Source organism: Sinocyclocheilus anshuiensis, unplaced genomic scaffold (assembly GCF_001515605.1).
Source record: "Sinocyclocheilus anshuiensis isolate Anshui unplaced genomic scaffold, SAMN03320099.WGS_v1.1 scaffold78, whole genome shotgun sequence".
NCBI lineage: Eukaryota > Metazoa > Chordata > Actinopteri > Cypriniformes > Cyprinidae > Sinocyclocheilus > Sinocyclocheilus anshuiensis.
The window spans coordinates 3187509-3202829 of record NW_015544250.1 but is presented as its reverse complement, the minus strand read 5'-3'; the positions used below and the strand labels follow the sequence as shown (position 1 = coordinate 3202829).

The 15321-nt window shown below is 35.6% G+C and overlaps 1 protein-coding gene across 7 annotated transcripts in view; it reads right to left on the bottom strand.

Annotated features, from left to right (window-relative positions):
• Positions 1-15321, bottom strand: part of LOC107697954 (solute carrier family 41 member 3) — a 64951-nt gene that overhangs the window by 11067 nt on the left and 38563 nt on the right. For 4 of the 7 annotated variants that reach the window (XM_016498849.1, XM_016498851.1, XM_016498850.1 and 1 more), the window contains 9 exons: positions 12832-13149; positions 6689-6796; positions 6432-6503; positions 5959-6103; positions 4527-4673; positions 3361-3505; positions 2389-2468; positions 1035-1169; positions 485-633 (listed from right to left, as the gene is read on the bottom strand). In XM_016498849.1, the coding sequence (XP_016354335.1) occupies positions 485-633; positions 1035-1169; positions 2389-2468; positions 3361-3505; positions 4527-4673; positions 5959-6103; positions 6432-6503; positions 6689-6796; positions 12832-13125 (1275 nt within the window). In that variant the 5' untranslated portion in view covers positions 13126-13149. Of the gene's footprint in view, positions 1-484; positions 634-1034; positions 1170-2388; positions 2469-3360; positions 3506-4526; positions 4674-5958; positions 6104-6431; positions 6504-6688; positions 6797-10037; positions 10294-12831; positions 13150-14716; positions 14907-15321 lie in introns of those variants that run through there. The other 3 variants (XM_016498846.1, XM_016498847.1, XM_016498852.1) reach the window with 3 other exon arrangements.

Below are 15321 nucleotides of genomic sequence, written 5' to 3'. Positions count from 1 at the left end.
TTTTTTTTTTAAACGAAGCATTAACACGTTACACTGCACCCCATAAACACAATCAAGCCTAGAAAAAAAACAGCGAACCACCCCTTTAAGACTTTAAGTACAATTCAGGATTAGTCACATTTAAAAACACACCCTATTTTATAATGCTAATAAATTGTATTTTTAGCCACATCATTCAATTAGGAAGTTGGGAGGAGGCTGAATAGTCACACCAATTTCCACATTTGACCTGAAACAATAAAAGCACTATTTTCATGCTTTTTTTAGCCAGATGATGAAAATCTAAGAGAGAAAAAATTAATATACATTGCTTGTTTCATATCACTGTAAACAACTAATAGTCAGTGTTCATCTAAACTTTTAACTGGGCAAAAACTAATTTATGCCATTTTTTGTGGTCATTCAGTAATTCTTTTTGCAATTCTGTTTGCCAGCACTAGTGACGCAGAACTGAAACACTTAAGCTTTGAGCAATAAGGCTCACCTGAAGCAGAGCAGCACTCAGGTAGCAGCAGATAAATGCTGGTGTGATGGCAGCGTGGCCTCCTTGGAGCATATTAATGGCAAAAAGAAACAACAGATGACCTGGAACCACCAAGAGGAACAGCACCCGTGCCGACTTCGAGTTCACACCTGAGGGGAAATGGCACGAGCCAAAGGTAAGTTAATTTTTCAATTATTTTAAAAAGGTCAAAATGACATTTTTTCATTTTCAAAGGTGGTTCTTTACTAGTTTCAGGCCTCTCCTTCAATGCAAATCTACAGTATTTTTTTGGTGCAATCATTGTCTAACCACTTAAGAAAATGAATGGCACACCCCTTCTCAAAATACAGCACGGTTTCAGATATCACTCATGTTTGTAGCACAAATGGTGCAGATGATTAATGTGCTGAAGTGCAAATATCAGGGTTCATGCTTTGTTCAGCAAAAGTGAAGCTTGACTTAGCAAACACTACTAATTACCCACTTTATCTCAAGAATCTGAAGGAGTGAATTCATCTGAGGTGCACAAATAGTTTGACAGTGACCTCACCTGAGGAGAAGAATGTGGCACAGGGGTTGGGCCAGTGCTGTCTCATCTTATAGGGCAGGACTCCAGGTACGCTCCACAAATGAAGGTAGGTGGAGATCCGACTGGCCTGGATGGCCACCAGATTCCCCCCCACACCTGAAAAGTTCAAAAAAGAAAGAATGTGAGAGCTTTCCAATCATTACACCATTACGGTTCTCATATTCACCTCAGTCACAAATGAAACGTGTGTTGGAACGCAGCATGCGGCTAGGGGAGTACTGTCTGTACACTGACATTTGTCAAATATACATTGTAAGCATATCTTCAGAGTATTTTGTTCACAATTAATAGCTTTTCCACATTGTCGCTCGATGCAAAACTGGCAAATGACGCTCTATGGGGAATATTACAGCAGGAGGGCATTCCTTGATATGAATATCAAACTAGGTAATGAGGTATCAAATTAGTCTTCCTGAATCACAGCCACCTTGTGTTCCTCATTAAGGGCAGTTTGTCTCAGGATTGAGCTGGAAAAAGCCAGATCCAGATAAACAACTAGAGAAGACGTCAGAGAACTTTTTGGCTGAGAAATCACAGCTACTACTGGGTTAGGCCACTTTTACTACTCTGACATGCTCTATTCCCATTGGGATGCGTGTAGTTTCCGCCAACATACTGTTGAGTCATCGTTCGAGAGGGACGGGACGTTGGTAGAGCACATGTGCAGCTGGGTAGGAACGGAACCAGCGAGGGGAAATCTAAACCAGATTTCTAAAGTTGACAAATCACCACAAGTGATATTTTATGTAAAACCAAACAAACTCTGCCTCAGCTGGGGTTTTTAAGTCTATTAGTAACTCCCATCAAAATACTTGACTTCTTTCATGTACAATAAAATGCCGCCAATGAAAGCCAGTGCTCTGATTTATTGCGATGATTTGGAATGAGATGGTTTTATTTTGGCAGCGCAGTCCAATTGTCTCCCTGAATCCACGAATTGAGTTCCAAACGCAGAAAGAGATGTGATCAGTTTTACTGTAATGAGAAGTTGAAGTGGGAAAAGGGCCTTAAATTAAGTTTCTGAACTTGTTTTTCAGGTTTGCTGTTACTCTGTATTGCCTACTGTACATTCAGCATGGTTCTGAGTATGTTCTGAGTGTTATATGCAATATGTCTATAGGACGTTTCCTATCAGATGTGAAATAGACGTTTAGAAGATGTCTTTAAGATGTTTATGAATTAGAGTGTATGTAAAACTGACATCTTAAAGACGTCTATCAGATGTTTGTACACAGCAGATGCTTTCCAGATGAAGTGATCTATAACAGACGTCTTGCAGACGTACGTGTGCCATCTGGGATTGACATTTACTCACCGTTTATGACTGGTGTGAAGACCGCCATGCCCTCAAAGTTCGGATCGCTCACAGTCTTATCAAGAATAAGGCCTCCAAAACTTAAATTGGGAAGAGTTTCATGATTAGTTGACCCACAAATGATATTTCTGTTGTTATTTTATGTTTCCAAACCTGTTCTTCCATGAAACACAAAAAAGTCTTGGTCAGAAAACATAATTTGCTAATGTAACTTCATTGGAATTAGGGTATTTTTAAATGAACCAATTAAGTAGCATTAAAGTGATTTTACATGGTTCCCTGAAAGGATTCATTGAATTCAATATAATATATCTGTTATTATATTACTGAGGTTGTACTAGCTAGCTACACAGCAAACTAATAGCTAGAAACTGCACATATTAGCATGCTAATATGCTAGTTTCCAGTAATGTCAAAAGCAATAGTCATTTTCAACATTAATTAGTTCTATATATTGTAATGTAATCTAGTAGATTACACATTTTAGAGAAATACATTAATCAGTATTTTAGAAGAGAAACACACACACACACACACAAACTAATGACTGAGTAAATTGGACAGTCTCTTTTTTTTTTTCTTTCTTTTTTTTCCAGGGAATTCTAAGTACAAAAACTTGAATGTCAAAATTATGTCAAATCTAATCAACAAGTTTCCCATACCTTTAAGGCAACTAATTTTTATTAGTTGATCAATTTTTTTTATGATTGAGAGTACATTCTAAACAGAGCAATTTAGATAAGTCATTTTGGAGTAATCTTCCATAAAGATTTATATCAACTGATTGATTTTTTTTTTTTTTATATAATTTCCATTAACTTTTCCAGATCTAAAAAAAGAAATCCCTGATATTTACCTCTATTTAATCCTTTATTACAGGCACAATTAATTAGTTATTTATGAATACATAACGATTTTCATGTTAATCTGACACATTAATAGAAGACTGTGTCTCTGTATGCACGTTTGTACCTGCTGATGGACATGGCCACTATAACAGGTTGCCAGCCCGACTTCAGAACCTCTTTAATCTGTGGACTCTGTCTAGCGATGAGCACCCAGAGAGGAATGAGCAGCAGGAAGAAGACACACACCAACGGGGACAAGTACCACACATCTGGACACACAAACATTGTAGATTACCCTGATGATATATGCTAGACATAATAAATAGTTACATATTTCAGATAATGTGCTATGATTTATGTAAATCCAGATTTTAAGGACTCTCGAGAATGGAGTCTGTGATGTTTCTAAACAAAACAGAAAGATGATTTTCCTAAGGGGAAAGGATTCCCACTCTTTAATGTAATCTTTAATTATGGAAACCATGAGACCTAAAAATGCACATCTTTGTAATAAAGTACTATTTTGGTGAATTTCTACTGCCCTCTTCTGGTACATTTTTAACAGTTCACACTCATTTAATAAGGAAGGAACATTTAGAGGCTCAAAAAGAAAAAGGTGATGTATTTTTAATTGATTTAATTGTAATTTGCTTAATTTTTTATAGTTAAGATATTTTAATATATATTTGATTTAATACAAATATCATTTAATATAAAAAATAACAATACTTTATTTTTAATTGATTTAATTGTAATTTACTTAATTTTTTATAGGTAAGATATTTTAATATATATTTAATTTATTTAATACATATATCATTTAATATAAAAATAGCAATACTTTATTTTTAATTGATTTAATTGTAATTTACTTAATTTTGTATAGTTAAGATATGTTAATATATATTTAATTTATTTAATACAAATATCATTTAATACAAAAAGTAAACAATACTTTATTTTTTAATTGATTTAATTGTAATTTACTTAATTTTTTATAGTTTAGACATTTTAATATATATAAAATTAATTTAATATAAATAAAAATAATACTTTATTATATATAATAATTTAATAATAATTTTATATATATATAAAAGTAAGTGATTAAGTTATGAATTTTTAAGTTGCAGTGTTTTTTAAACACTGCTTCAATTTAATGATTGTCAATATAATTAAGGCTGTTAATAAATATCAGCCTGTTTTGTAACAATATGTAATGTACAGGTTTTAGGTTTTAAACTAGCAGTTATTGTTTATTAATACATGAATAACTAAATGGCCCCACACCTCTGTACTGGAACAGTGTGCTGCTGACTCCAGCCAACAGAGAAAGAGTGATGAGATCTCCCAGACTGGCTGCTATCGGTGTGGCCACATTATCAGGGTTGATGCCCACCTTCCTGGAGCCAATGATCACACCAATCATCACCAGACCTGGACACGGAAGAAAGCAGCAGAGTCTGTAACTGACAGGGTAATGTTAGACTGTAATATTCAAAGAAATGTAAGATTCAAAGAAAAAAAAGACTAAATGATTGTGTTGCATTACCCAGAATGGTCCTGCTTTTTGGCATGCAAATGCTTTTATTAAAAAACAGGAACAATGAAATCATAGTCTGGGAAATCAAATGCGTTTGTTATTTTAAAATATTTTATGCCTTATTCAGAAATGTTTTATACACAATGTTGCTTTGCACATCCTGTACAAGCTACAAAGCTATTCCAGTACATATAAACAACATGAATTCCCATCACATTTCCATTAAAATTGTCCAACATAAAAGAATAGCAGCCATTACTCCAGTTTTCTGTCACATGATCCTTCATAAATCATTCTAATTGGTTGATTTCATACTGCTTAATATTTTTTTGGAAACTGAGACACATTTCTTCAGGATTCTTTGTTGAGTAGAAAGAACACACATTTTTGTAACAATGTAAAAGTCTTTACTGTCACTTTTGAATTTAAAGCATTCTTGCTGCATAAAAAATATTTTTACATTTACTTCAAAAAAGCATTTTTGACTGACCCCAAACTTTATATACTTTAAATATGTATATAGAAAGTAATATTGGAACTTGATTTTTTTCTGTATTGTGGATTGTGAAAAGTGGACTGTTTTAGAAGCACATACATTTCTAGATCATGAAAATTATATTTATGTTTTTTCATAATGTGACATCAATTAGTGAATCATTAGCAATAAGACCAGATATATTTCTGTCATGACAACTCTCGGAGGGATTGGCATGGTAATGTACATGACAATGTTAATGTATTTGGTCTTGGCAGAATAGATCTGCTACATCTGCTACCGAGACTTGCTACTGCCAATACATCCACAACATGCTGCTGTGAGCATGTAAGAAATACTGCTGCTGCAAATATAACATACATGAAATAACCCCCATATAGCATACATGAATCACCTCGTAGCAGATCTATACAGGTGGAGCTGGGGAAGGTGGAGGGTTTCTGAAGCAAGCTGCAACTGCTACGCAAGCACTAGTCATATATTTGAATGTTGAGCAGCGAGCTCATTGGCTACCGATACAGGAGAGAACCAATCAGCTGTGCCATGTGATAATGATGTCATTAGGTCAGATTGAGTTAGACCTATTGGACAGCGCCATCTAGAGTTTCATACCAGAACTCTGTATTTATGAAGAAAGTTTATTTTTATTTCATGTTATCTTGAAGAAATAAAGAGTGGTGTACCTAAGGACAGAGCGGCCACAAATGCGGTGGTAACACTGCTAGCACACAGGACAGCCGCCTGGTCCAGCTCTACACCCCCTCTGGACAAAGCGCCAAGACCTACGGCCGCAAGAGCTGCCAGGAAGCCCACCACAGTGGCCTGAACCTGAGGAAGACAGCAGAGGAGCTCTAGAATCACAGCTGCTCATCAGAGCCTAAGATCATATGCCTTCAGTCACCATTAAACAGATTAAAACATTTATTTTTATTATGAGTACTCATTGGTAATTAAGACCGAGGACTCCTGCAGAATGAAGTCTCGTAGAGGAATTGTTCATATTCTTTAATATTTATTTAAAGTTAAATGAATGTCTGTTCGGTTAATTCCTGTTTATATTGTCTAAATTATCTCTGACAGGAACTAAAGTCGGATTGCAGTGGATTATGTCAAATATCAATAATATAAAATATCTGTGTGTTTCTGTTTCACCCACCTGAATAAGAGCAAGATTACAGGTCACCATCAGCCACTGCTGTTTGGGGTCATCCATCTGTCCGGTGTTAGCCTGAGGAAGACGGGAAACAAAACCACAGTGAAGCAGATAACAGCTTGAAGCGTTTTTATTTAATCATAATGAGACACAATTGATCATCTCAGGGCCATTAAAAGTTACAGCTTAAGATAGATTATAAGTAATATATACATACAGTATTGCATATATTGTCCAGTTGGATAAGTATTTTTACATACAGCAGTAGAGAGACGAGATGCTAGAGTCATCTCCAGGTTTCCCTTGAGCCCCACTAGAGCAGGTACCAGGATGAACACCTCTGTGATCACTTTAAACACATCCCAGTGCTAAAACACACAAAGGGGAGATATTTCTAAACAGTCTGAAACATTAAGTTCTCCATTACATCAGGGTTGACCTGGAACTGTTAAAACACTATTCGTAAAATGAAAAGAGGAATGTGCAATCAAGCGATTTATAACAACAAAAGCAGACTTTCATGGCATTTTAAAAACACAGAATTTGACACAATCACACTCCCCACCCCCACCCACACCCAAAAGAAAAGAAAAAATACGTAAATTTTACATTTTTGAAAAAAACTAACAAAAAATTTATAAAAATTACTAACTTTCAAATATGTTGTAAAATATTATATGAAATTTATCAAGGTAGTATTTAGTATTAAGACAATGTAATTCAGTGTTTCTCAACCAGAGGTCCGTGGACCCCTAGTGGTCCTTGACGTAAGGCCAGGGGGTCCGTATAAAGTATGAATTTTTGTATAAATTTTGTATATTTTGACATGACATGTTACCATGAAAGAAAAATCCTATATAGCTGATGATATGGCCAAATACTGGACAAGTCAACTAACTTGAATTATACTTGACTGCATTTGGTCCTCACAAAGACACAAATGATACATAGATGAGTCGATTCTGTTCTGGGGGGTCCTTGAGAATGGTTCTGAATTGGACTGGGGTCCGGTACGCCAAAAGGTTGAGATTCACTGATGTAATTTATGCAGCTTTAAAATACATTTTAAAAACATTAAATAAAAAAAGTAATTCAGGATTATTTTTATTACAGTAGGAAGGTTTTTTTTTTTTGAACGATGACACACTGGGGGGAAGGAACATGAAGGAACATAAATGACTTTTATTTATTTATTTTCAATATCACAAAGCAAAAAAAAATGAGTATTTTATATATAGAAAATACATTTCTTCTGATTAATTTTAAAATTTCAATGCATTTTCCCCTTTTTTTTTAATGGCACCCATTTATAATATACCGTGGAGTATGCTAGCATTTTATTATGAACATAGCCTATGAATTTCAAACTAAACTAAATTGATAAGCTATTTTCACCAATAATTTGGAATGCAAACCACAATGAGGGTGACTCTAGAAAATGCATATCTGAATTGCACTTAAAATCAACACATAACAACACAATTTAATTTGTTTGGACAACAAACAAATTAAAAACTGGTGCAATAAATACAACGGTAAACAGTAAAACAATAATTCTCATTACAGATCTGAGCCGCGTTGCATGCTGGGAACTGAAGCCCCACCCCCAGATCCATAAAAACATGCTGAACTTTTCAAGAATTTTAAGATATAGTGCATAATAGTGCATTGCCTTTCACATATATCACTTTTAATTTGACCATCATGGTCAATATTTTTAAACTGAGTGACGTCTCGATGTACAGGCCATAAACTGAGATGCTCTTAATCGAATGAAAGATACTTCACAAGAGTACATATTCATTCAAACTAGGTGTCAGTTTCAGCTTTTTTTCAGATCCTTCCAGTCAACACACAGACTAGTCATGAGCAAAGTCATAAATATCATCACATAATGGGCAAACGGACAAAAGTGTCACAGTGACTCACTGAATATGAATGGCTTCTTGTGCTGTGCGAGTGTGTGTTTATATTTAGTATGTGTCAGTATACGAGTTGAGCACTCCTCTCTTCACAAACCCACTCATGCAGTTAAAAATATAGTGACTCACTGAATATGAATGGCTTCTTGTGCTGTGCGAGTGTGCGTTTATATTTAGTATGTGTCAGTATACGAGTTGAGCACTCCTCTCTTCACAAACCCACTCATGCAGTTAAAAATAGCCATAATGTTTAAATGAACAGATAAGAGACCGGTGCCAGCCTGCCAGGGGCCGGTATTTTTACCACACGCACAGTCCAGGCTGTTTTGAGGGGCTGGTGTCACGTCACAGGCCCGTCCTGGGATCTAGCCCACTTCTCTTCTAGAAACAAGCTTTCATTCTCTCGCTCAGTCTATCTCACCCACCCCCATGAGAATTCAATTAATAGACACAAAACACAGTCCATGCCAACTGCGTCTATCTAGAGGACAGGAACACAAGCAACCGTTACTGGAAGCTAGCATGTGATTGTGTGATTGTCTGATATCCTATGAAACAATTGTATAGTGTAGATACAAAAAATGAGTATGCTAACTGAAATATCCATATTTTGTGTTAGAATGCAATAACTTTAGATCTACATACATTATTCTATAGTTCAAGGTGCAATTATGGTCCATCTAAGCAGTGTTATTTTTGTATTATTTCTGTACTATTACAATATTTATTAATATTTTTAATTAGCTTTTTTGATTTTCAGTTTTAATTTTAGTTTACATTTTAGTAATTTTGTTACATTTTTGTCATTTTTATTAGTTTATATACATGTATGTATACACATTCTAATCAGCTTTCATTCATTCATTCATTCATTCATTCATTCATTTAGTTTTAACTTTATTTTAGTTCCAAAGGAAATGTATTAAGTGCATGTTTTTCCATTTAATATTTCTATTTTATTTTATTACTGCTTTATTTCAACTAAAAAATATTAATAATTTTATTTAAAAAATGTATCTATATTTTTAACATATTTTTGTCATTTTTAAAATAAATTCATACATTTTATGAATGTAATTAATACAATACAATATTTGTTCAAATAAATGTATTTAGTTATCATGCTGCTGTTGCTATCATGTTATTAAAGCATTAAGCCATTCAAAGCCATGCATCACAGTAATTTTACCTAGATTAAGATTTAAGATTCTCTTATTAACCTGGCTTATTTCTTTAATATCTAACCTTCAATATCTAAATACTTAAACATTTAATCCTAACAAAGTTAAAAAAAATAAAAATAATAATAATAAAGTACAACAGTACCATGGTATTATCATGATTTTTGGGACATGGTACAATAGCAATATCATGTTTGTAGATATGTATACCATGGTATACTTGAATTAACATGAACAAACTATGTTATATGAATATGGTAGTACCATACCCTTGCAAAAATACTGTAGTGCTCCCATGATATTTACAGTACATAAAACTACATGCACATGTCCAAAAAAAAGTAAGGTTGGATTTATCAAAGTACCATTCTATTACCATCTGATCCCATCACTGAACCACGGTACCATCAATAGTTATCAATACTGATTGGAAAACAGCATTATTTACAGCTTCAATAACACATGCAACCAAGAAATACACCAAATCTAGATTAAATCGCTCATACTTGGACAATATCCATGACGATACCAGCCGCCACCATACCCAGCCCGCCCAGCAGAAACGGCAGTAGGACCTGCGCAGCGATGATGTACGAGCTCTCCGGCAGGAAGCCATGAGCCGACCGGGTGAGCTTGCAGGTGAAACCTCTGAGCTTCTTCCCCTGATAACAGAGCTCCAGCTCTAACTGTGTGACCACCATCTCTGTTACCCCATTCCCCAACAATGAGAGCCACGACTGAGATTGACAAGGGTTCCTGGAAGCTTTTAACACCCTCTTAGATGGCTAAACGCTACTTTGATAATGTCTTGAAACTAAATAAGAAGCTGAAGACAAACAATCAAGAATCAGGTTGGGAAGAAGAAAAATAATATGCTGACTCAGAAAAACAGGATGTTCTTAAGATTAAACGATGAGGCAGTGTAGTATCTTCAGATTGTCCCACGATAGCAAAGTCCCAAAAAGATGGCTGATGCACTCGCTATATATTTCAGTTCTTCTTGAAGATGTCATTTGTTCATCTATCAATGCCACATGGGTTTTCGACCAAAATCCAATAGGAACCTTTACATTCAAAAAAGTCTCAGCGGAGCATCCTTCTCCTCGCTTGGTTCTCTGAATGTCAAAATCCACTTTTAAAAACTTCTTGAGACTCGTCTTATGCCTGATAAGATGAAGTATCGAGTTGTTATACAGGTTATACAGGCTGTTATAAAGGCTGTCCCTTGAAGACTCCAACAATATTTCCCAAGCTGCCTCTTTTTTCACTTGCAAGTCGCTGGAACATCCATGTACACGAGCACTACGTTCTCCAGAGCGCGTCTTCTCTCCGCCACAGGAGTCGTGACTCACAAGACAAACAGTCCTGTCCGTATCAACGTCGATTTAAACACCTCTCCGTCATCAGGCCTAGTCTAACAGGTCCAGAATGTGACAGAAACACATGTTGAGGCTTTATTTCCACTCGCTCCTGTGGGCAGTCCTCTTCACCCCCTCCTCACCGGTGCATCAGGCCCTTGAGCAGTCACTCGTCTAACCCTTATTACTTCCCACCAACCGTTTCATCTGCTCAGAGTCTTGCGTCTGTTCCCCTTGTCCTGCTCTCTGCTAATGTCTCCTCTGACGTATTACTGAACCTGTCTTATCAGCTGTGAATGGGCTGAGTGCTTAGCAGACGGACGAGAGGGGAGAAAGGAAAATAGAGGAAAAGATAGATCGAGATAGAACAAGTGTGTGTACGAGAGACAAAGAAACAGATTGAGAACCCTTGGGGTTGTAAAAGCAGCGTTGTTCGATTACTCACCACTCTACGTAGAGGACACATTGGAAAGAGGGGCATGATTCAGCTAAAAAAAAAAGAAAAAAAGCCTGCTTGGACGTGAGCATGGCACAGTGACGCAGCAAATCTCATTCATTAAACACCATTCGGACACAGCATCTCTTAAGACTATTAAATGATAACCAGTTCTATAACAACACATTTTAAGACCGGATATAATATTTAAAGTAATAGCTTTTTTGGCAGTATTTACTTACTCTTATATGGAAGCCTGTTTCCGCCACGGAATAAAAAAATTTAAAAGTAATTGCGCCTTTTTATCTCACAATTCTGACTCTCAATTTATGTCTTGCTATTTTAAGTTGACATCTCACAATTCTGACTTTATTTCTCACAATTCTGAGTTTATGTCTTGCAATTAAGAACAACATCTCACAATTCTGACCTTTTTCTAGCAATTCCGAATTTACATCTTGCAATTCTGACTTTATTTCTCACAATTTTGAGTTTATATCTTGCAATTATGAACATTTCACAATTCTGACTTTTTTTCTAGCAATTCCGAGTTTACATCTTGTGATTCTGACTTTATTTCTCACCATTTTGAGTTTATATCTTGAAATGATTAATTAACATCTCACAATTCTGACTTTATTTCTCGCAATTTAGAGTTTACATCTCACAATTCAGGTTTATATCTCGTAATTTTGAGTCAACATCTCACAAATCTGACTTTGTTCTCAACATTTTCGGTTTATATCTTGCAAGTCAGACTTATTTCTAGAAATTCTGGGTTTATGTCTTGACTTTTTGTGGCTTTTTTTTTGGAATTCCAAGTTTAAATCTTGGAATTCTGACTGATTTCCTCTGAAATCTGAGTTTATATCTCTTGGTGGACGAAAGGATCAGTCATTATAACGAAATGTGTATTTCGTTCAATAAATGTTTTGGCACATTTCATTTTGTAGGGACTGGAGATTTTCAGTTTCAAGAAGGGACATGGTTCACCACCTTTCATAATGTCTCGAAACTAAATAAGAAGCTCAAGATAAACAAGCAAGAATCAGGTTGGGAAGAAGAAAAATAGAGTTTACATCACACCTATTATGTTTATGTTTATTATGTTCATCTTATCCATTTTTGGAGCTTGACCTTCCTAAAAACCTATTCAAAAACCATTCATTTATAGCCTGGTCATTTTGTTAAACATCTCAATTTGTGTTCCTCAAAACATACAGGTTTGTAATGACTTTAAAATTACAATTTTTGGTTGAACTACTGCTTCAATACTTCATGATTGGAGTGTTTTTCCAGTTCCTCGCCTTCCGAGTGAATTTTAATCATCACATTAATTTCCCTCACACTCTGCTTCCTCTAAGTGAGGACCATAAATATCAGCACTTGGCACGCTGGATAATTAAAGTGGGCACATTAGCTGCTATAGCATCATACTGTTGGAAAGTCATGTCAGGCTATAAAGTGTTACATAAAGTTGCAGAAAGTTCTTCAAAAGTCTCTTACCTGTACACTGTCCAGCACCATGCCTGCCATCACCATCCCCATCCCAGCCAGCAGGTAGGGGAACAGCACCTGCAGGCAGATAGAAGTGGCCGACTCATCCTCTATCTTAGCCAGGGCTGTTTTGGTCCTCTCCTCCACAGGCTTTTTGGGTGGTATGGTGGGAGGGGGTAACAGCAGGTCATTCTGCCCATCTAGACTGCCAGTCTGATCCAAACCACCCTGCCCCTTCCCTTTCCCCTTTTTGGACTTCTTGCGGCCACCTCCTTTCCTCTGCCGAGCTTCGTCTCCTGCCATGGTGGAGTCTCCGGTCTGCTCCTTCTGAGCAACAGAAAGTCAAAGACAGCTCTTCAACACTGGTGCAGGTACAGCCAAAAAAGAGGTTTATGCCAAAACATAAGGTTGGGGTTCATAAGTCTGAGACAAGACACTTCTTTTTTTTTTTCTAATTGAATACAAATATTTTTGCTACATGATAACGTAACGATAATGCCAGCAAAATAATTTGAGTGAAAAGCTGAACAACAAACTTAAATATGTGGTGATATAATGAACATTATGCTGAATTCTGTTTCTAGGATGTCAATGCTAATAATTTTGTAGCATTATTTTTGTGAAGAAAAAACTTTGAATAAAATTATAAAATATGTGGCTACAATATAATTTTAAATAATATATACATATATAATACTATAAAATAAATGTTTATATCTTAAATGTTAAAAATCAGTACTTGTACAACCAGGTTTGCTTTGTTTTAATTTTTTTCTAAAGACTCAAATTTCCTTTTAAATTACTAAGGTTATTATAGTTCACTAAAACTGAAACTAAAACTAACAATATATATAACTACCAGTAAAACTGATAAAAAATTTGGGACCAAAAATTATTCAGACGCTTTGACCTGACCAAGTGTTATCTGACATTATCAAGATGAATTTGTTCTGACACAACTTAACTCTTGAGTTCTTGTCATATTTTATTACCATTTTCTAAACTATAGCAAAAAAACTGTGATAATGTGTGAAATGTTGAAGGTGTCTGAATAAATTTTGGTTTGACTTTATATATTGTACACACCTTTAACTACAGTTAACACAAAAATGAAAAACAGAAACAAAACCTGGTTCAGAAAATAATCATCTAAAACAGTGGTTCTCAAACCTCTCCACGAAGTACCCCCAGCACTGCACATTTTGTGTGTCTCCCTATATCCCTATAAAAATCAGGTCTTGTAGTCTCCACTAATGAGCTGATGAGTTGAATCAGGTGTGATAGATGAGGGAGACATACAAAATGTGCAGGGCTGGGGTACTTCATGGAGAGGTTTGAGAACCACTGATCTAAAATAACACTGTTTATCCCAATCCCAGACTCTCAATGTGGCTGCAAAATGTGTAAACGTGTATTTTTCCTCACAACATTCATTTTAAGTGATTTATCTGTAAGTGATTTTGAACATGAAGCATTTGTAAAGAATGAAGCTGCAGAAATGTTACTGCATCAGTGTTAATGTATTCAGTACAATGTTAATCAGTACACAGATTTTGCATCAGTACTTTGGAATTGAGCTCTATCAAACTACTTAAAACAGAACTTATTATCAATTCATTATAATGATCTAAAATGTATCAACAGTCTGATCTGAAAGGTTTCACTTCCATCTCTGATCACACCGATGATAATCATGGTTTGGTCCATACGCACTGATGACACGTTGCCATAGCAATAACAAGTCCTACATTCCTACAGATATCACTGACAAATCTCAAATCTCACAAAACCGTTCCTCTAGCAAATAAATGTATGTCACGCGTTTGTGCATCGAAACTGAATGTTATCGATGAGAAGGACAGATGCGGAAAACAATGATGGGTTACACACGGACCATGATGGTTTGTACTCCACATCAGCAATAGAAAGTCACGTAAAGAACAGCCTACCGTCTCAATTAGCCCTTCTTTTGTGTTTATATTCATCACATTATATAAAACTTCGCTATCGATAACGATATTAATCACTGTAAACGCTTAAGCGCGTTGAATCACTACTCGAAATGTTTAACTTCCTAGATAGGAAACGAATTCACCAATAGTACTACGGAGAAAGCTTAGCTCATGAATATTTATTAGTCACGTGAGGGGACGCGCTACAGAGCCGTTGGAAGGTTAAGAAGTAACGTCAGCATGCTTAAATTAATATTCATGAGCGGATTCGTGATTTTGGGCAACCTATGCAATTCGATAGAAGACGAGCTATTCCATCAATGTATAGAATATAGTACTTTTGAAAATAATAAACTAACACAGCCTGCTGTTTTAAAACCTTAACATAGACGTATGTTAAGGTTTTAATGTTTACAAATTAGTTTGAGGTGCTTTTTTCTACAGATGCTACCCCACTACTTTAAAGGGGTCATATGATGCGATTTCAATTTTTCCTTTCTCTTCGGAGTGTTACAAGCTCTTGGTGCATAAAGAAAATCTGTAAAGT